The following is a 17759-nucleotide window of genomic DNA, read 5'->3' as shown; positions in this document are numbered from 1 at the left end:
CAATTTGAGCTAGAGAAAGTACTGGAGTGTTAACAACCATTCAATCTGTGGCATTTCACTGGAGAAATAAATGGTAGGTGCCAACAGACATGTAGGTGCCCATACAAAAAGACCAACGGGCATACAGGCCAACTTACCTGCAACACAGACTACAAGGCAGGTATGTACCCACTTCTACAGACGCACACGTTTACATACTAACAGTAATTTGGAACAGAGATCACATGCATACAGGTATGTAGGTACAGAGACAAAACACAAACAGACAGCACACAAGATCACAGAAAACACACGCAGGCAAAAATGGATAGTTGGCTAGTCTGAGAGGAGCAAAGAGCAGGGTTCATGAAAACACGCTTATAGACTTCAAGGCATACCCAAACCAACACACAAATAACCACCCATCAACACAGACTAACAGACACACATGCACAGGACAGGGATAAGGACTGACAGAGGCGCAGAGGGAGAGTTAATGAGTCCTGGGTGCCCCCGAGTAAAGTAAATAAATGCATTAATAATAACAACCAAAAAATAATTATAATAATTTTTGCATGCCGATATAAGTAAAGATGTTTTAAATCACTACTAAATTTAAGACAAAAGATTCTCATTCTAAGACTCAAAGTTCACTATAAAGCTTGGAGGGGTGACACCCTTCCATTATACATGGGCTACAGGGTGCAGTTTATTGCTATATTGTTATTTTATCCTGAGAGCCTAGGTGTCACCTAAAAGGAGTACTTTTGTGGCAATGTATTAGTTATCTTGTTGTCCAGCTACACTTGTAACAACATTCGGAGAGCTCTCACTCACCTGGCCAGAAGAACACAATCCACATTTTTAATCGTTCCCAATATCAAGGCATCTGAAGGCTGCAAACACAAAATAGATGTGACCGTGTTACAATGTTATACAGTCACTGCGTTGTACATGCTCCTAGGACTAGTAACAAACAGACAAATAACCTTTGGAAAGGAGGTCAATTAATACCTGAAATGCAAACTACAAATAAGGGCAGCAAAAAAACAGATAATTGCACATTGAACATAGTAACTTTTACTTCTCCCACGCCGAATTAGAACTCAAGCTTGATGGTTCCACGTCTGAACACTTGGAATCTATAAGACATCCCACAGGTGCTGAAACAGCAGCTGCACATCTCGATGCTCTGTGACAATCTCCCTTCTATTCACCAACAGCAGAAAACTGACACTTACATAAACCCTACAGCAAGAGCACTTTGTCGATGGGTTAATAGACGGAATCCATTTCCCAAAGCCCGGGGCACAATTTGTTGTGATAGGGTTTTCCACCAGAATATCGAGGGAAAAATAGCGTGGAACCAAAATATTGAGAGTTAAATATCGAGAACAAAAATATTGTGAAGGTAAGCATGGAGTGATAGGTAAAGGTTTACTATACTTAACTGTACGTGTAAGCACCTTGATTACACATACATATAGCTTCAAAGTGTGTAGATATTTTGGTTCATCTATATGCCTCAACATTTTGGCCTCACAATATTTTTCTTTCAATTTTTTTGATATGCAATTTTTATTAAGCGCTCAACAGGTGTGATAGTGGCAGCTCAGGGTTAGTTAGTTCAGCACACACACTCCTGCCCCGAACATCAGACCATCTACAATCTGATGATAACATGAAGACATGCAAAGAACGAGTCCACACTCTGCATCACGCGTACTGGTGGCCTGACACTCATGAGAATGTCTGTGGTATGTCCTCAAGGTAGCTTCCTTTGAAGATTGCCAATTAGGACTGTGTGTGCATTTGAGATGGACGGCATAGGCGGGGAGAAAATATACAAAAAAGAATCATCAGGAATATGTGCAATAAAGGAGGTTTTGTCAGCAGACTGCTTTCTCTGCTGGCTACAGCATTCCAGACCCATCACATAAGGCAGTCTGGGATGGAGACGCCGTCTGATCAACAGGATGCGGTTTGCACCCCTTTGCTCAGCGCGCTGTGTTTGCAGATGGATTGAGCCCTGCCGCCCTTTCTGCTTCCTCCCAGGAGCCTTTGTTCCTGATAAAGGTGGAGCCGGGTACCTTTGTTAACCCTTGGACTATCAACATGTGGCTCTCAGCTCAGCACCAGAGGCCTAACCCACAAACCATGCCTTCTTAGGGACTTTCCACTGCTTGCCTTTGTGTCAGACGGGGTGGATTAGAGCTGGACGCTTGACTGGTTTCAGGCTGGCTACGCCTTACAATAGAGGCTCTCCTTTCTCTCTGCAGTCTCACCAGTCTGTGTGGTACACACAGTGCCATTTATAAAGTCAGAGGCTCAGGAAACAATTGCAACAGATTCCTCACCCACCTATGTAGGCAGAAGCGACACCCCTACGCTATACAGCTCTGCAAGCGACATAACCGCAGAGAATTATACATGGACACCCATGAGTAAGAGATGTTTGCCACCGAGGGAATATTAGGGACATTAAATTGATGGAAATCAAGCTCAAGCGGTCAGGTGGTAATAAACACTATTGTTTATACTCAGTTAATTCCTGCCCACTACTGAACAGGCCTTTTCATTTTGTGGTAGTTTAAACACAGAAGTAATCATGGACTGCAGACCCCAGCTTCAGGACTGAGCATTGTTAGGGTGCAGCAGTGGAAACAAGCTGTGCTTCTCACTGCTTTGACCTGATTGCAGTGAATGACATCACTTTAAAAGCATTCTCTGAATAGTAGTTGGGACCCATATATCACAAATTAATCTTAGTATCACTGTTGCCAAAACAACCTGGTGAGCACACGCTTTGTAAGCTCATTCTGTCATTTAGCAGGTAATTTAAATATTAATTGGCAGTAGTAATAGCTAAAAAGGTGAAGAAAGCAATGTCTAACTTATCCAACAAATACAACTCTTAATATATTTGATTTGAACCAACCAATATTATCTGCTTACAATGACACTGTTTATAAGCTGTCAAAGGCTCGGAGATTTCTTCGGAAACCTGGAAACTGCCCCCGTCTTTGCCAAAGTTTCCTTAATAGAGGTAATATGCAATATTTTTCGTCTCCACCTGAAAAAAAGTCTTGAAGGACGCCACATTTGTACACATCAATTGCAGGCAGGTTAGACAACTGCATCACAGCCGACACAACAGGCAATGTGACCAGCTCCTCAAACATCTGTGAGCGGTTCACTACTTCAAGGGGAGAAACCTAGACCAACGCAGGGTGAAAATGGAAGCAAGAATTGTTTGGAAACACAGTTTGACAGCCGGGTTGCTCCATTACAAATGTGGCGGAGATCCCACCTGCCTTGTTACAAGTACATTAACTCCTAATGCAACTACTACAAAGTGGATGGAATGTCCATCAGCGCACTGGGCCCTCAGAGGGCAAACTATGTCCCACTTGACTGTAGAAACATTTACACTTGCAGGGTTGGCCACTTCTCCAAAAAATAACTCTCTTCAGTGAATCAGAACCCCAAAGCCAGCTCAAGCAATCTGTACAAGACCCAACTACAAATCTTATCTTCAGTTCATGCGCGTTGTGAAATGAAACAGCTGAGAAAGAACTTCTGATCTGTGCAATGCCGGTGTTATTTTGCCAGGTACACTGAACACCACACTGCGGGACTGGATCGCAAATGCTCCACAAAGGAAAACCTGTTTATGTCTTTCATGTTCATGGAGACTCGCTCTGACTTTGAACTGGTCTGGATACGCTCCAACATTTATTTTAGATTTAGTAGTTGGCACACATTATTCTTTTGATGCATTGAACAAGCTTTGCAATCTCTGTGGTTTGAAATGGTATTCATATTTTTCATGTATTGACTCCTCATTGTTGTCAGTTCATTGCTGTAATCAGCTCTGATTAACTGTGTAATTAGAAGCTCTGGATCTCTGTGCAAACAAACTTAAAACACGATAAAAACATATTGCGCTGTAGAAGAGGGCAGGAATTTAAGTGGGATGATAAAATGGAGGGGTCTCTCAAATAGGTGTGGCCAATGTAATTAAGGGCGTGGCTTAAAACAAGTAAGCTAAAAATCTGTGGTAGCATAGTGCGCCGCCTGACTTGTATTTTGCTGTTTCCGTCATTGCATCCAGATATATGATACAACAAGTAACATCATACCTACAACACGTTAGTACTATTGGATTTCTCAATGGTTATTAGTTGCGTAAAATAAATAAGCTGCAACTATGGCTTGTATATAATATTGAAAAAGCTTCCACTTAAAACCTTGGTGACACCACAACAATGTTGCTGCTCCTGAGTTTCAAAAGAGAAGGGAAATCCAGAGAGAAAATGACTCACTTTAAAGGATTTCCCTTCCCCTATATTGCTCCCCTGGCATGACGTCATGTCTTAACTTCTCCACTAGTGAGAAGTGAGAAGTGTGAGCACGCGCACATCAATGTTCCTGCTGTCACAGCAGTCCGGGGAAAAAAACAGGGAAGGGCACAAACAGAGCCCGATAGAGACGCGTATCGAGGTCCCCTTTAAAAAACTGCTGGTGCTCAGCACCGGTGAGACCTGGCCCACTTAAAGCCCTGGCAGGGGGACATCTAAAAATGCGTTGTAGCCTAAAGTGTGCCCGAGCCTGGTCGGCATCACTCTAGCCTGTCTTTATGATGCCTCGAAGATCCTAATGAAAACATGTATTTTCTTTGTGCGAAACACAGTGCTCCTGGTAAAGAATCGCATTTCAGAACACTAGTGAGAGATTAGGAAAAAAAGTTGCATCTACACTGTAGCAAGACATTTTCATTAAGTTCATAAAAGAAAGACAACTACATGAAGTATTTTGTAATTGATCAATTAGAATGTAATTAGAGGGGAGGCAAGAGAGCTCGAGAACTAAAGTGTTAAGAATCAAAATATATTATTAATTTAGATTCTCAAATGCTGGATGGACTAAATAAGGAAGAATAACTTTTAGTATGTATATAAAATATTAAAAATTAATTAATGTAGAGATTGAAAGCTGGTATACAATCTGATTTTTTTGGGGGGAGGGTAACTTATACATGTTTGCAAATTATATTAAAAAAATACACATTTAATGTGGTCTTATTTCATCTTAACTGATGAATTAGTCAATTGCGGCTTTATAATGTGAGTATAATGTGATTAATTGCATGCTTAAAACAAGCATTTGCAATGCAATAGGTCTCGCAGCATTCAAGTTTGAGTTATTGGCATTGTATATGACAATGTGTTGCATGAATTTTTTTGCAAACTCTGTATTGGCTGGTTGTGTTTGTGCCCAGTGAAAGCGTGCACTGACGGATGGTGGTGTTTTGTGCCCGGTAAAAGCGTGCACTGACGACTTATGGTGTCTGTGCCAGATGAAAGTGTGCACTGACAGCTGGTGGTGTGTGCCTGGTGAAAGCGTGCACTGGTGGCTGGAGGTGTTGGTGCCCGGTGAAAGCGTGCACTGACGGCTGGTGGGGTTTGTGCCCGGTGAAAGAGTGCACTGATGACTTATGGTGTCTGTGCCTGTTGAAAGTGTGCACTGACGGCCGGTGGTGTGTATGCCTGATGAAAGCGTGTACTGATGGCTAGTGGTGTCTGTGTGCCTGTTGAAAGTGTGCACTGATGGCTGGTGGTGTGTGTGCATGGTGGAAAAGCGTGCACTGACATGTTTAAAAGTAAAGTGCGCCATACTGCGATTGCTACAATAGTTAATTGTGGATGCGTTAACAATTGATGCATGCACTGATGGCTGGTGGTGTGTGTGCCTGGTGGAAGTGTGCACTGCCGGCTGGTGCCGTGTGTGCCTGGCGGAAGCGTGTACTGACGACTGGTGGTGTGTGTGCCTGGTGAAAGCGTGCACTGACGGCTGATGGGGTGTGCCTGGTGAAAGTGTGCACTGACGGTTGGTGGTGTGTGTGTGCGTCTGGTGAAAGCGTGCACTGACGTCTGGTGGTGTGTGTGTGTTGGAAGCGTGCACTGATCGCTGGTGGTGTTTGTGCCCCACGAAAGTGTGCACTGAAGGCTGATGGTGTGTGTGTCTGGAAGCGTGCACTGAAGGCTGTTGCTGTGTTTGCCTGGTGGAAAAGTGCGCACTGACATTTGTTGGTAGGCGGATATGTAGACACAAACGATAGCCAATTGAGTCTCAAGGTAGCAGGGATAGTAGGGACCCTCCCTGCCGCCTGCACTAGCTAAAGAAGAGGTGGAGCGCAGTCCATCGACGTAAGAAGGATCAAGTGCTCAATTAGCCCCTACAGCATTGCTCGCCGAGACCTAAAAAACGGCCACTTCTACGAGTTAAGAAATACACTTTTTGAACTCTGAAGAAAGTTTGTCATATGTTAAGTAGTTTAGTTGTATGATTTACATAAATAATATTTTCAGGGCTCGGCCATTGCACGGCTCTGAGCAGTCGGGCAACTAGAGCCACATTTCGGGGGGGGGGGGGCTGAAAAATATTTCAGGGGGGGGGGCTAATTCTTCAAACCAAAGACAGAGGGGCTGTAAGAAGGGGTGAACACACAACAAAAGCCTCATTTACATGTAAATGGTCTTTAAAGACCTGTTAAGTACTCGGGTGCGGCTGCAATTTAGATGCTCACCAGCCCGCGAAGCTGTGTCAGCCCGAGCTGACACACACGACGGGGGGGGGCTGAATCCCAGCAAGCCCAATGGGTGTTGCGCGCCTGGCTCTGAGATACAAGCCGTGTCCTTGGCTCAGCGCTTCCTGTTAAATTGATGGTTCGCTCACCTCCAAAGGAAACAGCTCGAGAAACAAAAAAAATCTGACCTCTCTGCTCCCTGGAGGAATGCCCTTCACCTCAGAGTCACAAATGTTGAATGGCACCTGCTGCTACTGCTCGCCTGACGCCTTGCTTTTTTCTCCAATTTCCCTGTATTGAACTCTTCTGCTTGTCTTTACCATCATATCTCCGTATTCTTTTGATTGCGGCGTCCTTCTACCGCGATCCCATCTTTCACGTTGACTGTTCAATCTCTGGTCAACGGACCACTCTTCTTTCTGCCTGTCTGTCCTCAAGTGCACCGACTTTTTCGTATCTCTGTCTCTCTGCCTTCCGTCTTACCAACCTACCAATGTCTATGGGCCGTATGCCTGCCTACCCTCCTACCGACCTACAGATTTCTTGGGGTCGTGCCCTTTCACATCCGTGAGGGCAATTGTTACTTTCCCGCCCTTTCCGACTCGAACCTCTCAGCACATTCTGCCCGTTGCCCTTTCACCACCTCTCTCATGCCGTACACTGGCATTTACCGTATTCATCATCTTAGTACTTCATCAGCGGCCACCCACCCTCGTTCACGGCGTGTCGAGGATGCTATCCATTGCAGGCAAGGAACATCGCCCCATCTGAGGAACACCGTCCCATCTGTTGAACACCGTCCCATCTGTTGAAGTAGCGCTATTCAACCATAATCGCATACAGAGGCTCCCTTATGCCCTTGGGCTCCCTTACCAACGCACCTGCTGCTTTATTGATTTTGCCGACCTTGCCCTCCCTGCGGTGCCTTTTCTTTCGCCCTTCAGGCCTTGGGCCTCACTCTTTTACGCCTCAATTGCCCCATCGCCCGCCAGTCTTTCCTTTGAACCTTACCTGTTGTCCATCCATCCAGTCTTATATTATATCCTCTCTTCTCGCGTACTTTCACAAAGTGCCACTGACGTGTTTCTCATCCCATAATCACGATTTCTCGCGCCTCTGGGGCCTCACTCTCACCCCTCGCCTTCGGCTCCCCCTTGCCCTTTCGCACCGCCTCCTGCCTCTCGAGCTCCGTTTGTCTCCCCTTCCTCTCCAGCCTCGGGCACACACCACCACTGCCCTGCTCTCTCCCGGGCTCCCGCTCTCCCATCTCCTTGGTGATGCTGATGTCATGGTCGCACCTGCACGAGCACTTTTAACGTGCAGCTCACCTGTGTCGAATTGTTTTGTTTGAGCTCTTTGCGCAGGCAGCAGCCTCCCCAGGGAAGGCCGCTCAGACTGACGCGTCCTACGCTGACTCTGCACGGTGACGTGGAGGCACGCGGGTGGGCAGGGGACAGGCTGAGGCCCACAGGCCTACAGGGAACTTAGCACATTTTGATGCCAATCAGTGTATTTTCAATGACTAGCGTGGGAGGGCTGGGAGTCACCTGCTGGGCCAAATCAAGAGATGTCACCCCAGACCGTTATCTCTGAATGAACGGCGGGACACCCACAGAATCAGTTGATATCATATTCTTTACAGCCTGCTCTCCCACAGCAAAGTAGTGCGTAGGATTGTCACGATCCGGGAGTTCCTATAGAGTCGTAGTAGTCTGATTTCCAACTCATTGGGGCAAGGACTTGCTCCAATGCACCAACCAAAAAATAAACCAGCTGACCAGGGGGAAGGGAGGGCCCTCGTGGGTAAGGAATGCCCCCTAGGAATGAGGGATCCGACTTCGGGAGCAGCCCAGGGCCAGTGAAGGGAAACTGAAAGTGCGCGGCACAAAAACTGCTCGTGCACACACGCTTACGCACTGAGCATGCGTGCTGCCACCTTGCCTGGGACATGGGCGGGGATGGAGTGCGCGGCAGTCCGGGTCTCCCGTGAGCTGAGGGAGCCCGCGTGGAGCGCACCCCGCAGAGGAGACTGAGGAAGTCCGGAGTGGCGCTGAGTGAGGCTTAGTTGGAGGGGGGGGGATGGTCTCGGAGTGCCTGGAGGAGCAGTGGTGACGCGGGGCTCCCATGCCTGAGGGAGAGCCCCGCGGAGGCTGCAGATGTCCGGAGAGGCCGTAAGTGGGCCTTAGTTGTAGGGGGGGGCGGCTGGGGGGGGGGGTCTTGGTGCGCTTGTGTGTGTGTGTGCGCGCGTGTGTGTGTGTGTGGGTGTGTGTCGGTGTGTGTGTGTGTATGTGTGCGACGGCGGGGGGGTGTCTCTGTATGTGTGCGTGCGTGTATGTGCGCTCGTGTGTGTGTCTCTGTGTGTGCGCATGCGTGCAGGGGGAGGTGTGGCTGTGTGTGTGTTGGAGCTTCCCAGGAGACAGGCGATGGCCACAGCGCGCGCGGCCCGCTCCGATCCGATTTTTGGATGCGTGTGGCCATCTCTTGTCTCCTGGAAAGCTGAGTCACTGACAATAGGTCCTGGCGAGACAGCGCTTCGCGCTGTAAACACCACGAGACCTAAAAAAGGACTAATAGAAATATAATTTAGGCTAGAATCCACTATGGTAACATTTATGAGATTAAAACAAAGGGCCTGATTCATACAGGTAAACTTACACTTTTGTGTAAGTTTACGTTTTTTTGGTATTCACAAACTGCAGAGTCTCCAAAGTCATGGACTTACTATTAACTTGTAGTATGTGAATATCAACAAAAAAAAATGTCAATTTACACAAAAGTGTAGGTTTACATTTGTGAATCAGGCCCAAAGTGTCAGACAGCAAAAGTACAAATAGAATGTTACTGTGAACCCAATACAAAAATAACTTTTTTGCTCCAAACTTATGAAACTACTACGATCCCATAATGCAATGTAATAGTCAGGGCTCGAGTCGGGGGTACACTCGGATGGACGGCATCCACCCACTTTTTTCCCAGGGTGGATGCCCTCCACCCTGCCAAGAAGTTGGGCCCCACTGGAAAAGATGCTGAATTCGTCCCGGTGTAATTTCCAATCACTGGGACACTTTCAGCAGCGCCTGCATGTTGTTATCTGCTTTCGGTCACAACAACGTGCAGGAGGGGGCAGGACTTTTATTTTCTGATTCCTTCTGGGCCCATAGAAGGCCGAATATGAGGGGTCAAATGGGCCTCCTTTTGTTCGAGTCTCCTGGCTGCCAGCAGTCAGGAGCCTCCCACCTCCAATCAAATGCAGCAGTGGGCAAACAAAGGCTCGCACCTTGTTAGCACTTCACACATAATTGAGAGGCAGCTTTTCACTTTGTTCAGGCTCTGTTTAGGAGATATGCAAGCACTGTAAGAATGTCAGATGTTTTGGTCTTTCTCAGTATTTGCACATAATAAATAGCATTTATATAGCTCTTACTACCCCTGAGGAGGCATTGTAATAATTTAAATATCACAATGTTTGCTTTTAAAGCACTATGGGTAGAGAAATCTTTATGCTGACAAAAGGCAACATTGGTTCATGTGAAGCTTACAAAAGTGTGAATCTTCTGCCTAAATCAGGATGGTTTGCAAATATACTTGAAATGTGCTCAAATGTACTCATGATAGACCTGCTAAACATATATGTGAGCGCTTAAGATCTGATGTCACTTCTTGTGATGACGCATGCTGTGATGTCACGCGCCGCGATGTCATGCGCTGTGATGTCACGCACTGTGATGCCACTTGCATACTAATTAATTAGGTTAGTCCCCCCACTTCTTTTTTTAGGACTTGTGCCCTGGCAATAGTATTTCTTTTATTGCCATGATCTAAGCACTATTTACAAGGCCGAAACGTGCTGACAATAAGCTCAATGTCGGAGACCGAAGTATGCGACGTTCTATTTTGTCAATGAGGAAATCTATGATGTGAGTGGGACCGTGCATTCCTTGAATTCTGGCACAGACGCTGCAGGGCTGATCCATACCACAAATGCCGCAGGAAGACGTGCAGATATGGGGATCTCCCGGAAAAAAGGCCATACACATACAGCTATATTAGATACCTATTGATGTCTCTTAACCCCCTTTTTATATTAATAAATATATCAAATCTATTTCGGACACCAGAGTACGTGTCAGTCTATTTTGTGAATGGTCCTGCATTCGTCACAGGTTTCCTCATTCACAAAACATAGAAACCATGGATATCCGCTGGCTTCGGGCCCTATGCTTCTGCTACTTTCCCACACCAGGATACTCTCCTGCCTCTCAAAAGGAGACATCCTTTTTGTATAGCACATGGAGTCCCTTATGCCTGATATTTTTCTGATCTTCTTTGCACTGGTTCCTAGGTTCCTCGAGTCCTACCTTCCTTCATCTACCCATTTCACCCAAGATTTCTTCCGCCCTCTAACCCACCTAGAGTGCCTCATTTCTAACTCTCTATTCCTTCAGTTTTTCTCCCATTTGAGGAATATGTTCTTCTCAGACACGTCATCTTACCAAATCAGAGAAATACCAATTGCAGTCGGCCTCAAAACCAGTCACACTTGGGCACTTCTTACAAGTAACGAGAGGCCAGGTTAATTGTGATGTGTGCGGTAACTGCGGTTGAGCGCATCAAAATTGGGAGTTTTGTTATAAATATCGGCAGGTTAAAACTCCAGATGTATATTGGAGGCAAAAGCCCGGTATTTCCCGGAACATGCAGATTTTGGTGCAGTAAGCACCAAAATCCACGTTTTCCCCCAAAAACTAGCAATAGTATTTATTGTAACTGAAATTCCAACTCAGCCGCCTTAGATCTAATCAGGCGTATAAATATCACACCAAGAACTGGCCTCTCATAATGAGGGCCTCAGATTCCACCAGGTCACGCTTGCCAAAATCTATCAGGGGGGAGAAAGGCCTGGAAATGGCAAAACATGAAATTCTGCATGTTAAAAACCGATTCTGCACATTATACTTAATTTTCCTTTTGATAATTCAGAACAGGAAGTATTTACCACATGTGGTAAGTACTTCACTCTGGGTTAATTAGCTGCAGCTGGGAAGGCCGGACTGAGCTAGCCAGGCTGCTCTATTAACTTGAAGTTAGGACAATGTGGATTCAAGAGTCAGTGCCATTAGACATATCCTTAAAATTCTCATAATCTGGCCGTGGCCACTGCCATCAGGTTCTCTTGCCCTGTGGAGTGAAGTTCTTTTCAGAGCTGAGGCTGCGGAACCAAGGCACTTTTAGTCATCTCTTCTTCGGACAGGGGGCGAGCGTTCAGCTTACTGCAGGAAGATCCAGCAGAAGGCTACCTCTTGCAGTTGCACATCCATGCCCTGTGAACTGATTTTGTGATGACTGGCAATGATCCTTTTCTTGAAGGTTTAACTACAAATGTATCAGAGGACTGGCTGAGGAATTCATGTGTTTGAGGAGGAAAAAGTGCAGATAGCATTGCTTGGAAATTGCGATGTTGGCAGTCTACCTTTTGCAGAAAATATTAGCTGCAATTCCATTGAGATAACAGGCTGCTTGCAGGTTTTCTAAGTTATGTTTTTATAAATATATAGGTTTATAGCTGCCGGGTTTCCGAGACCGAGACCAGTGCTGCCTCAGTCCAGGTTTTCTCCTTTGAATTCTGAGACATGTACTCCTGTATAATTGAATAAACAAGACTACAAGTCCCAGAATTCGAGGACGAAACCTGCACTGGAGCAGCACATCACATATGGATCTCGAAAACTTGGCAGAGCTGTAGATGTGTTTGATTTTTGAAGGTTTACTCTTTCGTGGATTAAAGATATCAGCCCTAAATATATGCTTAAGATTAGTTAAATATATACTGAGCAGGTCTAGTGGAAGGGCGATGAGATATGAATGAATGCAGAATATATTCCTAGTGTATTATAATTGCATACAGTCAGTCAGGCCTGTCCTCTAATACACTTCAAAGAAGGAATGCCTCTCCAGGATTTCATCAATCTCTTTTTCAGTTTTCAGAGAGAATATTCTTGGATAGCAGCTCTTTGGGTGTTAGGCACTGTTGTGGTTATTCCAATAGGAATATTTGGGGTCTGGTGGGTCTCGTCTTATAGGAAACAATAAGGCATCAGAGATCAGACCTCCCATTTCTTTAACCCGAGGCACTGATGATGGCACTGTGGCCTCTTTTTGTATACTGCTATCCCTGCCTATCACCTCCACAATTCCTGCTGGAGGATATACTCCTACCCAATGACCTTACTTCCTTCTGTTGCCCGCCTCGACTTTCAACTGAGTTTTTCAGAAGACACAATTACCTGTCCATGGAAAATATACCAGAGGCCTCCTGAGATAGAATGTTGTGGAGCCACTTTCCATCACAGCGTTCAACGGTGGACATTCAATTCCTCGAGTTTAACTCTTAAAAGCCATGTAAACATCCAGACCATGGAAGTTTACACAACTGCCCGAAGCCTGTATCAACTTAGCCTTCATCAAAATATCTACAGATACGTACCAGATTCTGAAAATGGGCACGACCTGTAACTGGTAAAATCCACGCTGACCTCATCATGCAGGTCAAAATCTTTCTATTGTTGGGACTCCCAGTAAGTTTGTGAGAAACCCCAAGAACTTCAGCCTGACCTCAACCCTCAGTTAGCCCGCAAGCAACATCAGACCCTCAGTCAGCATCCACAGTATTTCTGGTGTCTCTTTTAGTCTACACAGTTGACCGGTTGACTTCAGGAAATCAAGTCATTGATGTGCATTACCTGTTTTGACTCTAACTCAAAAGCTAAAGACACAAATACTCAAATTGGGTCCTAAAAGATCTTGAGACGCCCCAAGAAGCGGGGTCAGTCTGCGGCATTCTTTGCTTTACTCCTCATGCACAGTGCAGACTGGTGTGCTCAGGACTGTAAAATGTACAAGTTTACTAGGCATGGCTTCAGATTTCTCAAATGACACATACATGAACATAACAAAGATGACTTTGGTGTGTCTGGTGTGGTGTACCAGGAAATGGTGGAATAGTCTGACAGGTTGAGGAGCATTCATTGGCTGACAATAAAGACTTCATTCGTAGTGACTGGACGGGTGCTCAGTTAATAACTTATAGCTGCCGGGCTGGTTCCTGGGCACTATATGTCGCTCCTGAAGTATGTAGAGAGCAGCAGGGAAATAATGCATCGACTACAGTTAATCTTAACTGCAGTAGGCCTGAGTGGATAGACGGAGATATGTCATAGCATCCCAACTCTCCACTCACATCTCCGCACAAAGTTTCTATTCCTAAGCCCATTCATTCTGCATCACTCAGTTCCTTGCTAAAAATCGGTTTCTGGGATCCAGTTTAGAATTTTCTATACTCACTAAAGATTTTCAGATGCACGTGTGGCATGGTGGCAAGACCATGTCCAGGCTCCAGGAATGCATGAATTCAGTTTATTCATTTCTATCTGCTAAACGGGTACATTATGGTCGCCTGCACAATGATGGGCCCCTTTCTAGTGAGGCCATGGTCGCCTGCACAATGATGGGTCCCTTACTAGTGACGCCAGTGTGTCATTTTGTTCCAGAGGGATTTTTTTTATGACTTACTTCACTCTAAGAGAGCCATGTTCGATAAATGTAAAACCTGCCCATCTCGACTGCCTTCATCGTGTCAGGGATACCAAATCAATGGGATTGGCCATTAGTGCATGCGGAACCGTGAAAGGCAGCAAAAACACTGAATCACAGGTTAAAAGTTCACATAAATGAGACAGAAAAACTGCACACGGAATGGAATATAGGAAGTTCAGAAACCAAAACCAAAATAATCCACATCTTACTCACTTGCAGACCAGACTAGCACGTCTCTGTGAACATGTTTTCCTGATTACAGTCTGGCCTTTCAAGTATAACATGCGCATCCGAGTTTTCGATTGCGTAAGTCCAACTAAATTCATTTTTCGCAGCTGTGACTCAGCTGAGATGAGAACATTAGACTTCTCAGACCTACATTCAAGACAATGGAGTGGCACAGGCCAGTATTGGCTACGAAAGGACTGTGGCTCCAACATTTCAATGCTTCCCTTTCTTTTTCTCCCTGTTGAATTCAGACACCCTCAGTCGGTTGTGCATGTAGTATATTATATATTGATACTTTCCATGAAATTGTGACCAATAAAATAAAAAACTCAACAAACGCATTAACATGACGAAAAAATATTCAAGTGCACAGGACAAGAAATATCATCAGTTAATGACTAAACTTAAGGACAACAAACAAGTGGTCATACGCAACAGTGATAAGGGCGGCAACGTAGTACTGTGGTCACAAAATGAGTACAGGAATGAAGCGTTGGGTCAACTCAACAATAGGGAATGTTATGAGAGAACAAACATCCCAACACTGAAAGCAATGTACTTAACATACTACAGTAAATTGCAACGATGGTGTAAAAAGGAACTGGTCAGTGAAGACGAGTTTAAGTTCCTACGCAAAGAAAATCCAACTATCCCCACCATTTATTTAATTCCTAAAATACACAAAAATGCTAATAAACCGCCGGGCCGACCGATAATCACTGCCAGAGAAAGCCTGTTGGAGAACACTTCCATCTATGGCGATTACTTCTTACAGGGGTTTGTGAAGGCACTCCCATCCTATGTCCGTGACACAACAGACTTAATTAACAAAATTAAGAACGTTGTGTGGTGTGAGAATTATCTACTCGTAGCATTAGATGTAACCTCTCTATATACGAGCATACTACACAAGGATGTTTTGAATGCTATACAATTCTACCTGGCACAAAGACCAACAATACAATCTGACCACAGTAAAATGTTGTTGAGTATGATAGAATATTGCCTATGCAACAATGTATTTATGTTTGATAATCTCTTGTACAGACAGATACAAGGGGTGGCGATGGGGGCCAGCTTCTACCCAAGCTATGCGTGCTTGCACCTTGGCTGGTGGGAGGAGCTGGTCCTCAAAACCCACTATGCAGAGATTATGAGGAACAATGTCATGGTTTAGTTAAGATTTATTGACGACCTGTTCATAGTGTGGCGGGGCACTAGAGCAGATGCAGAGGAGTTCTTTAACAACATCAATACCAATACACTTAATCTAAATTTTACAGCTACCATCAGTGATAAGATCGTGAACTTGCTAGACACTAAGGTCTTTGTCCATAATCACAAGTTGGAAACCCGTCTCCACCGCAAGGAAACAGCAGGAAATTCTATCCTGCACGCATCCAGTGCTCATCCACTCCATTTAATCCAAAGCATCCCGTACGGGGAGATGCTTAGATTAAAACGCATATGTAGCACTGAACCTGATCTTAAATTAGCACAGGAACAAAGCAGACTGCGCTTCCTTGAGAGAGGATATTCAGCCAAAACCTTGGAGCAAGCAATCAACAAAACCAAATTGGTAGACAGAAATATCCTTTTGGCAGATACAAATCTGTGTGGTAGCAGTGGAGAGGTCATGTTTGATCCCCTAGTACGCACACAACCTGAGTTCAGACTAGTCATGAACTACAACAGCCAACACAACGAAATTAACAAGATAATTCAATCGTGTTGGCCGATGGTTTTCAGTGACCCTATAATTAGACCCCTGCTACCGCAGAGGGTGTCCATCACTCATAGTCGTGCACCATCCATGCGAGACAGTTTGGTCACCACTAACCCTGAAATTCTAGAAAAAACAGACTGGCTGCAAACTCACAAAGGGTTTATACGGTGTAAAACCTGTAAAGCCTGCGTGCATGGGGTCAATAACACTACATACCAAACGCCCTTTAGTGATTACCCACACAAGGTGACCAAGCTTTTGACCTGTAAAACTGAATACTGTGTTTACGTGCTATCATGTCCTTGCGGCCTACGTTACGTAGGCAGCACAAAGTTAAAGGCTCATAAAAGAATCCTCCAACACCTCCGGGCGATAACAAACGCCGATAACACCTACCCTGTAGTCAGGCACTTTAAAGATTTTCACAAATCGAACAACAGGAGCCTGAGCTAATTCCTAATAGATTCGATACCACCCAGCAGAAGAGGAGGTGACCGGGAAAGCAAACTTAGGAGGCTGGAAACAAGGTATGTTTTACAACTCGATACCAAGCAACCCAACGGTCTCAACATTACTGATGACTTGTATGTTGGTTTCTTTCCAGCTATGCCCATACAATGCAGGAGCGACGATTACCCCGTTCCACTGCCCTTGCCCATAAGCGACCCACAAAAGGTATGATCCAATGGGTCGACAGAGGGACAACGGACAGGGGGCGGACAGGGGGCGGGTAGGGGGTGTGACAGATAAGGGATCCCCGAGATCTTGCTAGGGACTTGCTGCAAAGACCGATGTTCTCCACACAGACTGCACCTATAGGGACAAAATTAAATCATTGTCCACCAAATATGGTACATATAAATACAATGTAGCACCTCTTTCTCTTACCACATCCCACACCACCCCTTCACTCCTCCTTACCCTCAAGCGCTTTGCTAGTAGTCCAGTGGAGATCTCCGTCGAGGAGGAATTCAGTGAGGTCTCAGCAGGAGAATAGGGGGCAGGGGAAAAGGTGTCTCAGCGCTGGGGGAATCGCTCCGTATATAACACGAGCCCTCGGGTTTAAGGAGGAAAAAGTCGTGATAACGACTAAAAAAACCTCCGTCCTTCAAGGCAAGGAAGCGCTCGGAGCTTTACAAGGGTGGGGGAAAAAGACAAGGGACAGAACGCCGATAGCCACCGGCGTAGCAGTGTATTTTGCTAAACCCGGATGCGCCCGAATCAGCACTCCGCCTCCACACAACGATGTGGAGAGGATGGAAAACAATGCGGAAATGCGGAAGTGCTTATTCTGCGCGTTACCCACACAGAACAGTGAATAGTGACGGTAATCCAGCCGGACCACCTGTCACATTTAAGAGCACTGGAGCCCCAGTAACTCTTATTTCTACCCAGCCGGGTTAAAAGGCTCAACAAAAGACAAAGACACTAACAAACACGAAAAGACAACACAAAACGCTACAAACTCCAAAGGACCAAACAAAATACAGGGATAGTCAGGAACAGGGAAAACTCAGTCAAAGGGACAGACAAGGGAACCCAAGAGCCAAGAAAACTGCAATCACGAGCCCGTGAACAACAGCAAATGTCCCAAATGTACAAACAGCCCCTAGTCAAAGACCAGGAAACCAAAACGACTAGATA

At 45.5% G+C, this 17759-nt stretch overlaps 1 protein-coding gene across 1 annotated transcript in view; it reads right to left on the bottom strand.

Annotated features, from left to right (window-relative positions):
* Positions 1 to 17759, bottom strand: part of MTAP (methylthioadenosine phosphorylase) — a 351598-nt gene that overhangs the window by 185119 nt on the left and 148720 nt on the right. Inside the window, exon 3 of the mRNA XM_078676000.1 lies at positions 817 to 875. Within this exon, the coding sequence (XP_078532126.1) occupies positions 817 to 875 (59 nt within the window). The remainder of the gene's footprint in view (positions 1 to 816; positions 876 to 17759) is intronic.

This window comes from Lissotriton helveticus, chromosome 2_1 (genome assembly GCF_964261635.1).
Source record: "Lissotriton helveticus chromosome 2_1, aLisHel1.1, whole genome shotgun sequence".
Lineage (NCBI taxonomy): Eukaryota > Metazoa > Chordata > Amphibia > Caudata > Salamandridae > Lissotriton > Lissotriton helveticus.
The sequence above is the reverse complement of the archived record's forward strand: the minus strand, read 5'-3'. Positions and strand labels throughout refer to the sequence as shown.